This window comes from Euprymna scolopes, chromosome 21, assembly GCF_053919585.1.
Source record: "Euprymna scolopes isolate OS-2025 chromosome 21, ASM5391958v1, whole genome shotgun sequence".
Taxonomy (NCBI): Eukaryota; Metazoa; Mollusca; class Cephalopoda; order Sepiida; family Sepiolidae; genus Euprymna; species Euprymna scolopes.
In genome coordinates, this window is record NC_136502.1 from 126,000,632 (window position 1) to 126,015,516 (window position 14,885).

The 14,885-nt window shown below is 37.3% G+C and overlaps 1 protein-coding gene across 1 annotated transcript in view; it reads right to left on the reverse strand.

The window, feature by feature from the left end:
- Window positions 1-8,226: 8,226 nt before the first annotated feature.
- Window positions 8,227-14,885, reverse strand: part of LOC145242733 (uncharacterized) — a 38,359-nt gene continuing 31,700 nt past the window's right edge. The window contains exons 4-5 of the mRNA XM_080105875.1: window positions 13,466-13,539; window positions 8,227-8,500 (exon numbers count right to left, since the gene is read on the reverse strand). Coding sequence (XP_079962001.1) covers window positions 8,400-8,500; window positions 13,466-13,539 — 175 coding nt within the window. The 3' untranslated portion in view covers window positions 8,227-8,399. The remainder of the gene's footprint in view (window positions 8,501-13,465; window positions 13,540-14,885) is intronic.

Consider the following 14,885-nt stretch of genomic DNA (forward strand, 5'->3'; position numbering starts at 1 on the left):
CAGTGGAACGTGAATCGGCAGCCATTGTAGAATCTGTGCGTAAATGGCGTGACCTCTTACTCGGTCGACACTTTACCATTTTACTGACCAACAGACTGCATCATTTATGTTCAACACGCAGACACCAAATCGTATTAAAAACGATAAGCTGCTTCGGTGGAGACTTGAACTTTCAAACTATTCTTATGAGATAGTATATAGACCAGGTTCTCTTAATAACTCTGCAGATACCCTTTCTCGATCATGCTCTGCTTCGTGCTCATTATCACTAAAGGACCTGCACGCAGCACTTTGTCATCCTGGAGTAGCGAGACTCTATCACTTTGTGAGGCAGAAGAATCTACCATTCTCCATGGAAGATGCTAAGCGTACCTGCGCTGAATGTCAAATATGTGCTGAACTAAAACCAAGGTTCTTCAAACCTCCATCAGGTCGATTAATCCATTCTCGATCCCCCTTTGAACGTCTTTCAATAGATTTCATGGGACCGAAACCATCTACGATTAATCTCAAATACCTACTCGTGATTGTAGATGAATATTCACGCTATCCTTTTGTCTATCCATGTCAGGACATATCAACAAAAACTGTTATAAATTGTCTCCAGAATTTATTTACCTTTTTTGGCTGCCCAGATTCCATCCATAGTGATCGAGGAAGTCAGTTTATTTCATGTGAACTAAAAGAGTTTCTCTGGCAACATGGAGTTGTGATTACCCACTCAACTCCATACCACCCAATCGGCAATGGACAATGCGAGAGAGTAAATGGCACAATTTGGAAAACGATCAAACTTGCACTCAAAACCAGGCAATTGGACGAACGTCACTGGCATGAAGTACTCGACATAGCTTTGCACTCTATTCGATCGCTACTTTGTACAGCAACTAACTCAACCCCACACGAGAGAATGTTTAACTTTTCCAGAAGGTCGGGCACCGGATATACCTTACCCGAGTGGCTGCAAGGAGGACCGGCCCTCCTTAGGAAGTTTGTGCGCCAACACAAGTCAGATCCCCTAGTGGAACCAGTTGATATAATATCTGCAACTCCCAATTTTGCCAGAATTCGTTTCCCTGACGGCCGTCAGTCAACAGTCTCAACAGAAGACCTAGCCCCCACTCCTGTCACTGACCCCTCCTCTACAAACTTGGAATCTCCTGTCTCCCCTGATCATGGTACATCACCAGATTCTACTACTCCATCAAACATCCGCGAACCAGAGTTGATTGATCAACAGGAGACCCCAAAGAATAATACCTCACCAAATGGAGAATCTTTCTCTTCAGTTGACAAAACAAAGTGTTTAGAAATAGAAGAGCGGCAGCAACAGTCTGACTCGAAGAAGGGCGTTTTCAAATTTCTTCCAGAAGCAACAAAAAGGGGAAGGAAGATCACCTGCAACCCGAAATATAAATAAAATGTGGTGGAGAGTGTTGTGAGTTTAGAGCGCTAATGCGCATGCGCACCAGATGTTTACAAATAGAACGAAATTGGCGCCTTTTCCCAGCTTAGTCGTTCGTTACCGACCATGTTGTTGTACCTGCTGAATTTTATGTTGAATAAAACCTTTCTAATATCTTAAAAGGTCTTTATTTTTCATTACAACCCCCAATCATTTCTACTCAATATTATCGATACACGGTAAAAATAATACGTTTATTTTTTCCTTCTATGTGATAATATATCATATTAATAATAATAATAATAATAATAATAATAATAATATATATATATATATATATATATATATATATATATATATATATATATATATATAATCCTGAAGCTTAATGTCGATAACTGTCCCCATATTCATATAAGTATAAAAGTAAAACTTTGCTTGGAGCTGCCAAATTCACAGTTACACATTCTTAGCGAAGTTCGCTTATACGGCATGCCCGCTTCAGACGGCGAATGAAAGCTAAATTGGAACTGTCGTTTTAGCAGTTCCAAACGCTCGTGAAAACCGGTGTTTGCGTGTTTTCGCTTATATTATTATTTTTTTAAAAAGGCTTGTTTACAAATGTTTTGTTTTTTATTATTATTATTAAAAAGTGTAAAGTGTTCTTGTAAATAAATATCCACCTTAAAAAAAATTCTTACACTTTTAAATGCGATTTAAGCAGACAAAAATATACAATATGCGAAACCTTTTATTTTTTTTTAATTAAAAGTGTTCGGGCTTTTTACCCGTAAAGCTACCAACGTAACTAATGTTATTTTTTCACGTACGGCTTATTTTGTTTGTGTTTTTATGTAGTTTGAAATCTATTCATTTTGTGGTAGTTAAACTTTACAGAATAAAAAATATTTACATTTTTTTTCTAAAGAAAAGCGAAGAAAATTTTATTTTTAAAATACATTTTAGTTAAAAAATGTTTTTAAATGTTGCTCATAGTACAAACATGTAAACTTTTTTATTCTATATTTTATTTACAAAGTAAGTTTAGTTATAAACACATTTTTAAATTTTAAATAAAACTGTTATCCAATAAAACCATTTTTAAATGGTAAACTCCTAACTTTACCATCGTGTGCAAGCAAGTAAATTTCAAAGATTTTGTTTTTATGAAAAAATGAATTATTAAAAAATTGTAAATAAAATGTATTTAAAAAAATGTTTTTTGTTTGTTTGCCCGCGGAAAAGTCCATGAAATTTATTTAATCTGTAAAGTTTAAAAGAAATATATTTGTATATTTTTTTATTACTCTGTAAATGTACACAATTTAAAATAGTATTTTTTTATTAAAATGTTTTTGCGTATTATCCCTTTTTCGACGGCTTAAAATGGCAAAGTTAAAAATATTTGTATTAAAAAAAGACAATTTTAATGGCAAGCTTATTTTGTTATACGCCTATTTTTATTAACAACAAGCTTTTTTTATAAATAAAAACGTTTTCAAATAGTAAAACTATTTTCGTTAATAAAAATCTGTTATCTAAAAGTTATAAAAGTACGATTCAACTCATTTAGAACTTCCGGTTCAGTTGAATCGCAAAAAGAGGATCACGTAAACATTGTATTCCTTCTACCCTAATCAATATTCTACTAATAGACTGCTTAGTACTTACCTTTCCCAACACAATTGCATGAGGTCGCCAAGCTAATAAAAAAACTAGATTCCAGTAAAGCAACTGGCCCTGATGGCACCCCTATTATCGTGTTAAAAAAGCTTCAACCAGAACTTGCTCCCATACTTACGAAACTATTTAAGCGCTGCCTTAAGGAGAAGTGCTTTCCGGTTTGCCCTGTATTTAAGAATTCAGGTGATAAGTCATCTCCCTCTCAGTACAGACCTATAAGTCTCCTGTGTGTTATGAGTAAGTTGCTGGAATCCATATTAAATAGAGAAATAGTCAACCACCTCAGCAGGAATAACCTTCTTAGTGACACGCAATATGGTTTCCGCTCTGCAAGATCTACCGTAGATGTGTTGACGGTTATATCCCACAGGATTAGTGAATCTCTTGACAAAGGCTTCCTTTCTAGGGCAATTGCTCTTGACATATCAAAGGCCTTCGACAAGGTATGGCATAAGGGTCTACTTCACAAGATTTCCAGCTACGGTATAACTGGAAATGTTTTCTCAATCATTAAATAATTTCTCTCTGATAGGTTCATAAGAGTAGTGGTAGATGGACAAAAATCGGAGGCCTGCAATATAAATGCTGGAGTCCCTCAGAGGTCAATCCTGGGCCCAACTCTCTTCCTGATCTACATCAATGACCTCCCTAAACACATACTTAAATCATTCGTTGACATCTATGCTGATGACACTACCATCTACGGCAACACATCAAAGGCTGTAAATGACAAAGTTCTCTCGGATTCTCTCCTCTGATCTCGAGCACGTGGTTCAGTGGGGGAAGATGTGGCTGGTTACCTTTTAATGCATCCAAAACCAAACTCCTATCCTTACATCATCAACGCTCTAATCCCCAGCTGGCATCAATTGTGATAGATGGCTCTCGTCTGGGTGAGGCCCCGTGTTTTTACAAGCTTCTGGGTTTGACCTTTACTCCGGATCTGAAATGGAACACGTACATCAAGTTTGTTGCCAAGGTCGCTGGAAAGATGGTGGGATCCTTCTACCGCTCCAGAAGATATCTCACTACTGATGCAATTCTCTATCTATATAAAAGCCAAGTACGTCCAAGGATGGAATACTGTTGCCATATCTGGGCAGGAGCGGCCAAAAACAGCCTATCATGCCTTGACAGAGTACAAAATAGACTTCGTGGCTTAGTGGGGGATGCCCTATTCTCTACCCTGCAACCTCTCTCCCACAGAAGAGACGTTGCGAGCCTATCCTTGTTTTATCGTTATTTTCATGGCAGGTGCTCGTCTGAACACCAATCTCTGGTCCCCCCTCGCCAATCTTTCACGAAAAACACCCGTCTAGCTGAATCCACTGTGAAAAATTTCCGCCACTCTATATCTGTGCCTAAATCAAAACGCGGATTCCATGAACAAAGCTTCTTTCTTAGAACTGCACGCCTGTGGAACTCTGTTCCGTCTGCCTACAACATGGATGTCTTCAAGTCCAATGTTAACAAATTCCTAATAAACCGCCCCCTTAATTAAACACTTCATCAAATCTCCACACTAACGTAATGTACTTGCAATAACCCTTATCCCTGAGTGGCTTCCGGGCCTTGATAAGTGGTGATCAATGTGTAAAAAAAAAAAATAATAAAAAAAAGAATTTCACCATCGTCTCCTTGCATCCCCAAGAAATAACTTCTGTGACGGTAAGTGAACTTCAACAGATTGAGTTTTCACAGCTGCCTCTCCATGATAAAGTTGAAATTAAGAAAAGAGGCCGTTCAACGCCTGATATTCAAATATCTCAGCCAGGCATTAGCAACAACAAAGTGTATATTCGTAGCTTTAATTCTGACTGGTACCAACGGAAAAGTTGGCTTTGCGGCTGTGAACTAAAAAAGGCATTGTTCTGCTTTCCTTGTTTGTTGTTTGGGGGTGATGTAACATGGACAAAAGATGGTTTCAGAACTATTAGCAAAATGAAAGATAGAACTGAAAAGCATGAGAAGTCAAAGAAGCACGTTAACAATGTAGTTTCCCTATCAATTTTGGGGACCGTAAATATTAAAGAAAAACTTAGTGAGGCCTACAGACTTTCAATCAATCATCATAACATGAATGTTAAGAAGAACCGTAAAATTTTATCTAAAATAATAGATTGTATTTTCTTTTTCTTACGAGAACATGATGAAAAAGATGATTCAGTAAATCCAGGTATATTTAGAGGATTAGTAAATTTTGCATATAAATTAGATCCAGATTTAAAGAATCACTTAGAAACCAGTAGTGTTTTCAAAGGTGTTTTCAAGACCATTCAGAATGACATACTTGACTGTCTTTTACAAATATACCGTGATGAAATAAGGGCAGAAATTAGCAAAGCTTCCTTTGTAGCTGTCATGGCTGACGATACAACAGATGTGTCTGAACATACACAAATGATCATTGTTTTACGGTACGTCTTGGATGAAAAAATACTTGAACGCTTTTGGGGATTCTTTATTCCAGAAAACCAAACCGCTGATGGAATATCAAAATGTATTCTACAACAATTGGATATAATCCTTCAAGGGAATCGCCATAAACTGATAGCTCAGACATTTGATGGTGCAAATGTCATGAAAGGCAAAAAAGCTGGTGTTCAGGCGAAAATAAAAGCAGTTTATAGTAATGCACATTTCACTCACTGTTATGCGCATCAACATAATTTAATAATGAGGAATGCAGTAAGCATTACACGAAATGCTAGAATATTTATATCTAACATTTTGGCTATTCCGACTTTCTTTTCTAGATCACCACAGCGTCTTTCCATTCTCAAGAAGCATCTGGATGTAAGCATTCCACGTCCATCCGCCACAAGGTGGAACTTTAACATACGGACCATAAATAGAGTTCATGAAAATGTTCAAGCATTAAAAAAATGTCTCACTGAAATTCAGTCAACATCATATGTGGATGAAACCGTTGCAGAAGCGACAGGAATTCTGAAATATTTGAACGATGAAAATTTCATATTTTGGTTAGAGCTATTTCATACAAATTATGTCTCATGTTGAAATTATTTATAATGAAATGCAATCTCGGGAAATTAGCATATATAAAGTCAATGAATACATAATAAATTTCAAAACTGCTAATTAGGAACGAAGAATAAAGATCGTTTTGCCATTGACAATCTCATGGTTGAATGAATATTCGTAGTTTTCCAGACTCATGGAACATCCACGGATGTTGTCGTTGGATTCTGTCACTATTATAGACTACCCACGCCCCTTACCACTCCCTTCAGGATCTGTAAAAATTAATTCTGACGTATATAGGAATTTAACTCAGATGAGAACATTAACGGCGGAGCCCCAACAACATGTAAACATACGTTTTTATGGAAATCGCTCAAAACAAGGCATGAAGCCACTTGATGAAAGAACTAACAAGAATGAAAGATGATTATTGAAAAATAAGGACACACTCATTAGCTTTAGTCTTAAAAAGACTAACACTTTAAGTAAGAAGAAAAGAGTCAACAGATAGCGATTTCAACAAGAGAACTACCGGTGACACTGGAACCCCCCCCCCCAGCGAAAATGGATGAATATATAAACAGTATGAAGAAATAAAGTAAAACATAAAAAAGACTAAGCGTTTCCATTTACGATATGCAACACAATGTTGATGTATGAGGATAGAGTCATAATACCGCGAATCTTAACAAAACAGAATTTTGAAAGAATTCTATATGGGCCATCCTTGAATCTCCAGAAAGAAGGCATTCACAAAAAGCTACACTTGTTTGCTAAAAATGAACCAGGATATTGAAAATCTAGTAAAATAATGTAAAGGTTGTCAATTAGCAGCTAAAGCTCCACCGATGAGGACAAAACCTTGGCTGAAAACAGGCGTACCCTGGACACGTATTCATATAGATTATGTAGGGTCACTGAAGAACTAATATTATCTGAAATGATAAAAGAAGAATGAATAAGAATGCCTTTCGTAAAGGTTTTATCAGCTTATAATATATACACGTGTTTGGCAAAATCAATATGGCGGAATCCTTAGTTCCGGCCAAGGGGAATAACTATGATTCATTTCCTGAAGAGTTACAGTAAATTATTCGTTTTTGCGACTGTAAATTTAGAGGCGGTGGCATTTCAAGGAGTGGTTTTAGCCTCAGGTAATCAGGAGTAATTTGGTTGTTCTGGATTGTGTACCCAAGAAGTGTGATAGAAGTAGTAAAAATGATGCTCTTACTTTGGTTGAGTGTGATGTTGCATTTTTTTGCTACATTATAAAACCTTTGAAGGTTGTAATCATGTTCTTGTTGATCCTTTCCGCATATCGTGACATTGTCTACATACACAAAAGTATCTGTTAATTTTTCTCTTTCTACAATGCCATCGATGCATCTTTGAAAGGCACTTACTCCGTTAGTGACTCCAAAAGGGATACGAGTAAATTGGTAAAGTTTTCCATTTACTTCGAATGCTGTGTATTTCCGATCGGCGTGACTAATTGGGATTTGATGATAAGCAGACTTCAGGTCAAGTGTTGTAAAAACGTTGTATCGAGCTATGTCATCAATCATTTTAGTAATGTTAGGCATGGGATAGGCATCTAGTTCTGTAAATCTATTTATGGTGTCGCTGTAGTCGACCACCATTCTTTTTTTTTGATTCTCGTTAGAGGTCACTAAAACTTGGGCTCGCCAAGGAGATATAGAGGACTCTATTATGCCTTCCCTCAGCATTCTGGCAGTTTCCTCTTTAATAAAAATGTTGTCAGTGAATGAGTGATGACGAGATTTGGTGGCAATAGAGGTCGTCCGAGTAGAAAGATGAGAGAAGAGGGGAGGAGGAGAAATTTTGATACATGGAAAATTGTTACTCTTACCCATCGCTCCAATGACAAGTTCTTCCCTGGGACCGTCGAATTTCAACGTCACAGTTTTATATTGTTTTATCTTTGCTTCTGACGCACGTCCATGACAAGGGTCCATTTCGTAGTCTCGCACCGTCAATATCTGCAACAGAGAGCTAAAAATATTAGGTTATAAATGCATGAGTTCAGTCATCATAACAATGCAATTTGTAATCCCTTTGATCCATTCGGGCGGAATAAAATATAGGTAGAATTACTTTGGAAATGTCCCTGGTAATTATAAGAAAAGAAGTAATTTTGTTTTATAAAGTTTATTCAACGAAAAGCAAACTAAAATATTATTCACATCATAACTGGCTTCTTTCGTTTCATCGCCTGACCAGTTCTATAGTTTTAATAAATAGTTTCTTGGCGTTGAAAATCAGCTTGACATGGTGTGTTCAAGTTGTATCAGCGTGGCATCGGTCTTCACTCAATAATGTAAGTTCTGATTATTTTTGGTGTAATGCCTTTTGGAAAATAAGGAAACAGCCTGTGTCGTTTCTTGACCGCAGGAGGAGGAGGTTTGTCTATAAATATAAGGAAATAATGTTTAGTCTTTGTTTGGAAGTGTTAGGTGATAATTGCAAGGTACATTGAAAATACAGAGATTAGCAGGAACGTGGAGATTATTCAGCATTTGAATGGTTAATGAAACAAAGAGATGGAGGATTAGAATCGCCAATGAGACAAACAGATGGAGAGAGTGAACTATAGACAAATTGTGAAAGAAAATCATATAAATAGGAAGATTAAATAATATTGGTGGAAAGAGATAATGAAGATATCAAGTTACAGACAAACAATAAGCGAACTGCAATGGAATGATATAACAAACGAGTTTTCTTATTGGAAACTAGGAAAATCAAAGTAAACTAGGAGTTTTAGTGAGATTGTTTAAATGGAAAAAATCCGATATATATATATATATATATATATATATATATATATATATATATATATATATATATATATATAGTCATCCACATACAGTACTGTTTCGCTGTTTCACAGCTCATCAGTGCATCTGGACAAGCAACTACCTCAAGCCGCGATCGAAACCCGACCGCTCAAATGAAGGTAAGAGCTTTTAACCGTTGCGCTATTCGGCTGCTGCTATGCGGTTAGTGAATTAACAATGTTTTGACATTGTCCAATTACCTAAGTTCAAGGCCCTGTCGGTGGGGCATTAGAATACGCCGGCTGCCCCCCCCCTCCCTGCAGAGGGTAAAAGTCCATTAATGGGGGTCCTGGATATGACCTTAAACTATATCCAGTGGTGAGGCCCCAGCTTGTGGTCTTTGGGGAGTGTGGAGCCACCCTTTAATTACCATTGCTCCCAGGTTCACTCTGACCCAGATAGATAGTACCTGTTAGGGTTCCAACTATGGGTTAAATAGAAACCGACGTGAAAACAACAAATATATTCTATTAAAATAATTTTTTCTTCAAAATCTTTGGATTCGGCATTAAATAACCCGAAAAGTGTTGATATGCCGTAAAACAAAAACAGCCAACCAACCAACCTAAGCTCAATCTTTTTATACAAAGAGCATCACTTAGTACGCTAATGGTAATTTTTATATCACTTCCCAATATGCTCAAATATATATATATATATATATATATTTATATATATATATATATATATATATATATATATATATATATATATATATATATATTGTACTGAAAAAGTCGAAAGGAGTTTAAGCTTAGAAAGCTTTATTTAGAACCTTGCAGAGACTGTATGCGAACTCACGATGATTTAAAAGAAGGAAAATGAAAGAGAATATTCAAGGGAAGTAATTCACTCCCGGGAGCGTAAATAGATAAAGAAGTGCTCGCGTTTTAGGACATTCTCAGCCACTCAGGAAAATCTGAGGTTGCATGATTGCTTTGGAAGAAAGACTTAATCTCATGTACAAGTTTCTACTTAAACTGAAAAAGAAAAGGATAAAAGTTCCAAGCTGGTAGTTTTCAATTAAATACTGATGAATTCTAGTAGAGCGTTGAAGCTTCATCCCATCAGTATCCTTTGAAGAATATTTCTGGCGATCCTCCGAGATGGGAGAGTGAGGAAGTGTAGGAATTAAGTTACCAGTGATGGAATTCTTGTAAGCACTTGGCAGATGATCAGAAGAGTTGGCCCACAGGAGTGTATTCTGTAGCTGTCGGTTCTTTGGCTCAAGATCAATTTCTACCTCCAAACTGCTCGATCTGTCACCCAATAGAGATATGTGGCGTGACGACACAGCAATCGTCTCTCGCTAATTATTGAAGTGTACATCAGCATAGTTAGGAACAACAACCTTGACTAGGGGCTCATATGTGCATACATGTCGCTTTAGGAGGACGGATTTATCGTTTGTTAGCCACGTAGGAATGGAAGCTCTAGTGGCTGAGTTCCTTTGAAAATTGAAGAGACGTTCGTGGGGAATGCAATTAGTGGAGGTGGAAAGCAATAAATTTCGTGGAGGACTACATCTAGTACTCTCTCCCTATTAGTTATAGGAAGCTTTATCCACCGTAAAACCACAGTTTGCAACATTATTTAATTAAATCTCTCAACTTGACAATTACCTTGAGGATTGAAGGCAGTTGTTTGATTGGTAGCAATACCTCCAGAAAGCAGAAATTTCTTTTAGTTCGTCCGACATAAAAGCCACCCCACGATCGGAGTATATAAAAGAAGAATTCCAAACTTTAGAGAATAGGCTAATCATAAATTTCCAGACAGTTGCAACTGAAAAATCAGCACAGGGGAAAGCGAAAGAAAATGAGAATATCCATTAATTACAGTCATAATATAGCGGTTGCGATAATTTGAAGGTAATGATCGCTTGAAATCCACAATTATTCTCTCAAATGGTTTATTTGCTTTTATAAGAGTTTGAAGTGGCACGTTAAGGAACCTAGGTTTACATCTGAACAGACACTGCATGTTTTTATAACTACTCTCACATTTTCCATAGAATATGGCAGATTCTTGCTCCTAACGAAATGTAGCATTCTGGTTACTCCCGGGGAGCATAAGTCTGAGTGCAAAGAGTATAATGTCAAGAGAGCTAGTGGAGGAACAAATTTGAGACAAGCCATCTGCAGCTGAATTTCGTTTCCCAGGGCAGTAAGCAATATTGTACCGAAATCAGGCAAGTTCTAGCTTCCATCTTGTGATCTTCTTATCTTTAATTTTGCTCTTGCCTTTGGAGTCAAACATAAAAAATAGACTGATTTTTGATCAGTGATCAGCTTAAAATGTTTCCCAAACAGTAAATGTCGCCATTTTCAAATCGCTTTCACAATTGTGTTGGCCTATTTTTTTACCTGCAGAGTGCTTTTGCTCAGTAGAGGTTTAAGTTCTTGAATAGAAGACCACAGGCTTAGAGTTTTGAATCAAAGCAGCCAGCAATCGTGTGTTCCAAAGCATCCGTTTCGATCTACAATGGAAGAGATGAGTTTATGGCTGCAAGGGACGATTCAGCAATTTCCTTTTTTTGAGTATCTAAAGGCACATGTTTGTTCCTTATTGAGGGGAAAGTTGGTAATCCTGGTTTAGGGGTGTAATTTCTCGGAGCCGTTTGATATCTACCTAGAATAATGGGAGAAGATTCTTAAAAAATTACAAGAACCGGTTATATGAGAAGATGGAGTTACGAATCATTTGTGAGTAGCTAGATATGGCCTCAGAAGAGGTTTCCAGACATCCTACTAAAGGTCTCCCAAGGCCCATCTTGGCAGATCTTTAGTAGGATATCTGGAAACCTCAGAAAAACTCATCAAAATAATTGTTATGATGAAAAATGTAATAAGCACAAACAGAGGAGAATGTAATAAACTTACAATGAGGAATGCATGTGTCAATTCCTATAAGAAACAAGTTAGTAACTTCCTAATCAGAATAATTAGGAGACTTATCTGAGATAGAAAACCGCTCAGTTTCCCTGTAGTAAAATGGCTTCCTATGGAAAGGACTATGAAGAGCTGATCTTCTTCGCTTTCTGAAAATGAACCTCAGTACCAACAACAGCTTGATCAGAAGAATTCAATGGCAGGCATAGAACATGAGTTAGGAACCAGTTGGAACATGTGATGAGACAACGAAAAGTTAAGACAGAGCAGCAAGATCTGTGCAATTAAAATGAGAATCCTAGTTAGCATTGATTAGCATTGAAATCACAAAAAATGTTCTAATATATCCGATGTTTGTGCATGTGCTTGTTTTTCTTATTATTATGTGTAAGTTGTTAAATATATTTCGCGTTGACTTGGTCATTGCCACTGAAAGAATCGGTACGGATAGAAGAAGAAGAAGAAGAAGAAGGAGAAGAAGAAGAAGAAGAAGAAGAAGTGTTAATGCTGGAGTCCCTCTCTTCCTGATCTACATCAATCATCTCCCAAAACACATACTTAAATCATTTGTGGACATCTATGCTGATGACACGACCGTCTATGGCAACCCATATAAGGCCATAAATGACAAAGTTCTCTCTAATTCTCTCTCCTCTGATCTTGAGCGCGTGGTACAGTAGGGAAAGAGGTGGCTGGTTACTTTTAATGCATCTAAAACCAAGCTCCTATCGTTACGCTCTGATACTCATCTAGCATCAATTTAAATGGACGGCTAGGGGAAGCTCCATGCTTTGATAAGCTTCTGGGTTTGACCTTTACTCCTGACCTGAAATGGAACACGTACATCAAGTCTATTGCCAAGATCGCTGGAAAAATGGTGGGACCCTTCTACCGCTCCAGAAGATATCTCACTACTGACGCAATTCTCTATTTATATAAAAGCCAAGTACGTCCAAGGATGGAGTACTTTTGCCACATCTGGGCATGAGCTGCTAAAAACACTCTATCCTGCCTTGAAATAGTACAAAATACACTTCGTGGATTAGTAGGGGATGCCCTTTTCTCTTCCCTGCAACCTCTCTCCCACAGGAGAGACGTTACGAGCCTGTCTTTGTTTTATCTTTATTTTCATGGTAGGTGCTCGTCTGAGCTCCAATCCCTGGTCCCCCCTCGGCAATCTTTCACGAAAAACACCCGTCTAGCTGAAACCACTGTCAAAAATATCCCCCACTCTTTATTTGTGCCAAAACCAAAACGTAGATTCCATGAACAGAGCTTCTTTCTTAGAAATGCACACCTGGGGAACTCTGTTCCGTCTGCCTGTTTCCCACCTGACTACAACCTGTATGTCTTCAAGTCTAACATAAACAAATTCCTGATGAACCGCCTCTTAAGTAGACACTTTATCAAATCTCAACACTAACGTACTGTACACGCAATAACCCTTAGTGGTTTCCGGGCCTTGATAAGTGGTGACCACCTTGTAAAAAAAAAGAAAAAGATTACAATGACGATGATGATGTAGAAGAAAGCGAATAAGATGATGAAGAAGAAAAGCAAAAAAGAAGTTGGGGTCGGCATCGTTATGCATAATGTGTATTGAGAAAAAAGAATTAAAGACAGATAATATGAAATCTACTTACCGACTCTACATGGTTGTACCTCACCATTTTTGCCGTAACAAGAGACTTGGCATACATTGTTGTTACAATCTGCTCTAGAGAAAAGAAATAAGAATTATTTCAATCGTATGCAGACCAACGAAAATAATATTTTAAATTGAATCAGGATGGATCAACGAAATATTTATTTATTAATAGAATAAAAATCTCAGAGAACAAGGAAAATGCTATTTCACACTTGAGTTTTAGAGAACAATGAGAATACTATTTAAATTACCAAAAGCTGATAAAACCTAGACTTTCTGTGAAGTAACTAAACAAGAATATTACAACCCGCTTAATTAGAATATCAAATAAAAATACATAAAATCAAAGACTGACTTCGTCATACTAATAAATTCAGACAGTAAAACTACACAAGACAAACTAAGGAGCAGTGATAAAATGGGAAATTTAGATACAAGAAAGCACATATTTTACAAAATAATCATAAAACTGACTTCCAAACTAACGTCTTCGATAGAATCATTAACACCAGTAGAAAGTGCATTAGTATAATTACTTTAAAACTACAAGAAAGATTTAATTAAAAGACGAAAAGCAATCATGCATTTTACGAATGAATGAATACAACGGAAACTATTAACTGCTTCTCCAAAATTAAACAAAATATTGTTCAATTTGATATTTTATACTATTATCTATATATATGAATTTCGCTGTTTTCCCCCTGACACTTGCGCGAGCCTTTTCAAGTCTCACACAAAAACACGCGTTCACATTTCAAGCTATATTACTTATCATATACATACGCGCACACAAACATACGCGCCCACGTCCACACACGTACATATATTCACGTTCGCGTACATACACTCACATTCACGTGTATACACACACACATGCTAACGTACACACATGTACTCACATAAACGCACGCATGGACAACGTCACTTCCCCTTTCAAAGGAAATCCACACATGCGCAAAAGACCAGCGGAAACACCTATAAAAGGAAGAGACAAGTTGTTTCCAACCCTTTTTTCGGCCCAGCTTTCAAGCTGTTCGGTCTACGGACCGCCAGCATGCCTTTTCGGCATGCGCGCGCACGCATGTACCTTACACCACTTGCTCCTATGTGGGACAAAAAGCTAACAGACCGTATGTAGACTTTATACGCTTTCTCTCTCCATGAACTGGATGGACATTCTCACTCTTTCTCTCTATATGTACTACTGGTCCCTGAGAACACCTTCGCGTAGCTGACTACTAACTGACGTCAACCCTCTATCCTTTTCTTTGTCTACACGATGGACTGCCATTTCTCGTTCTATTACATTACGCACTTCTCTTCCCACGCGCGAACAAACGATAGTGACCCGAACTTGAGATGAACACACATTTCCTTTTCTTTCTACAACACCAGTCCCGCAACGAACGATG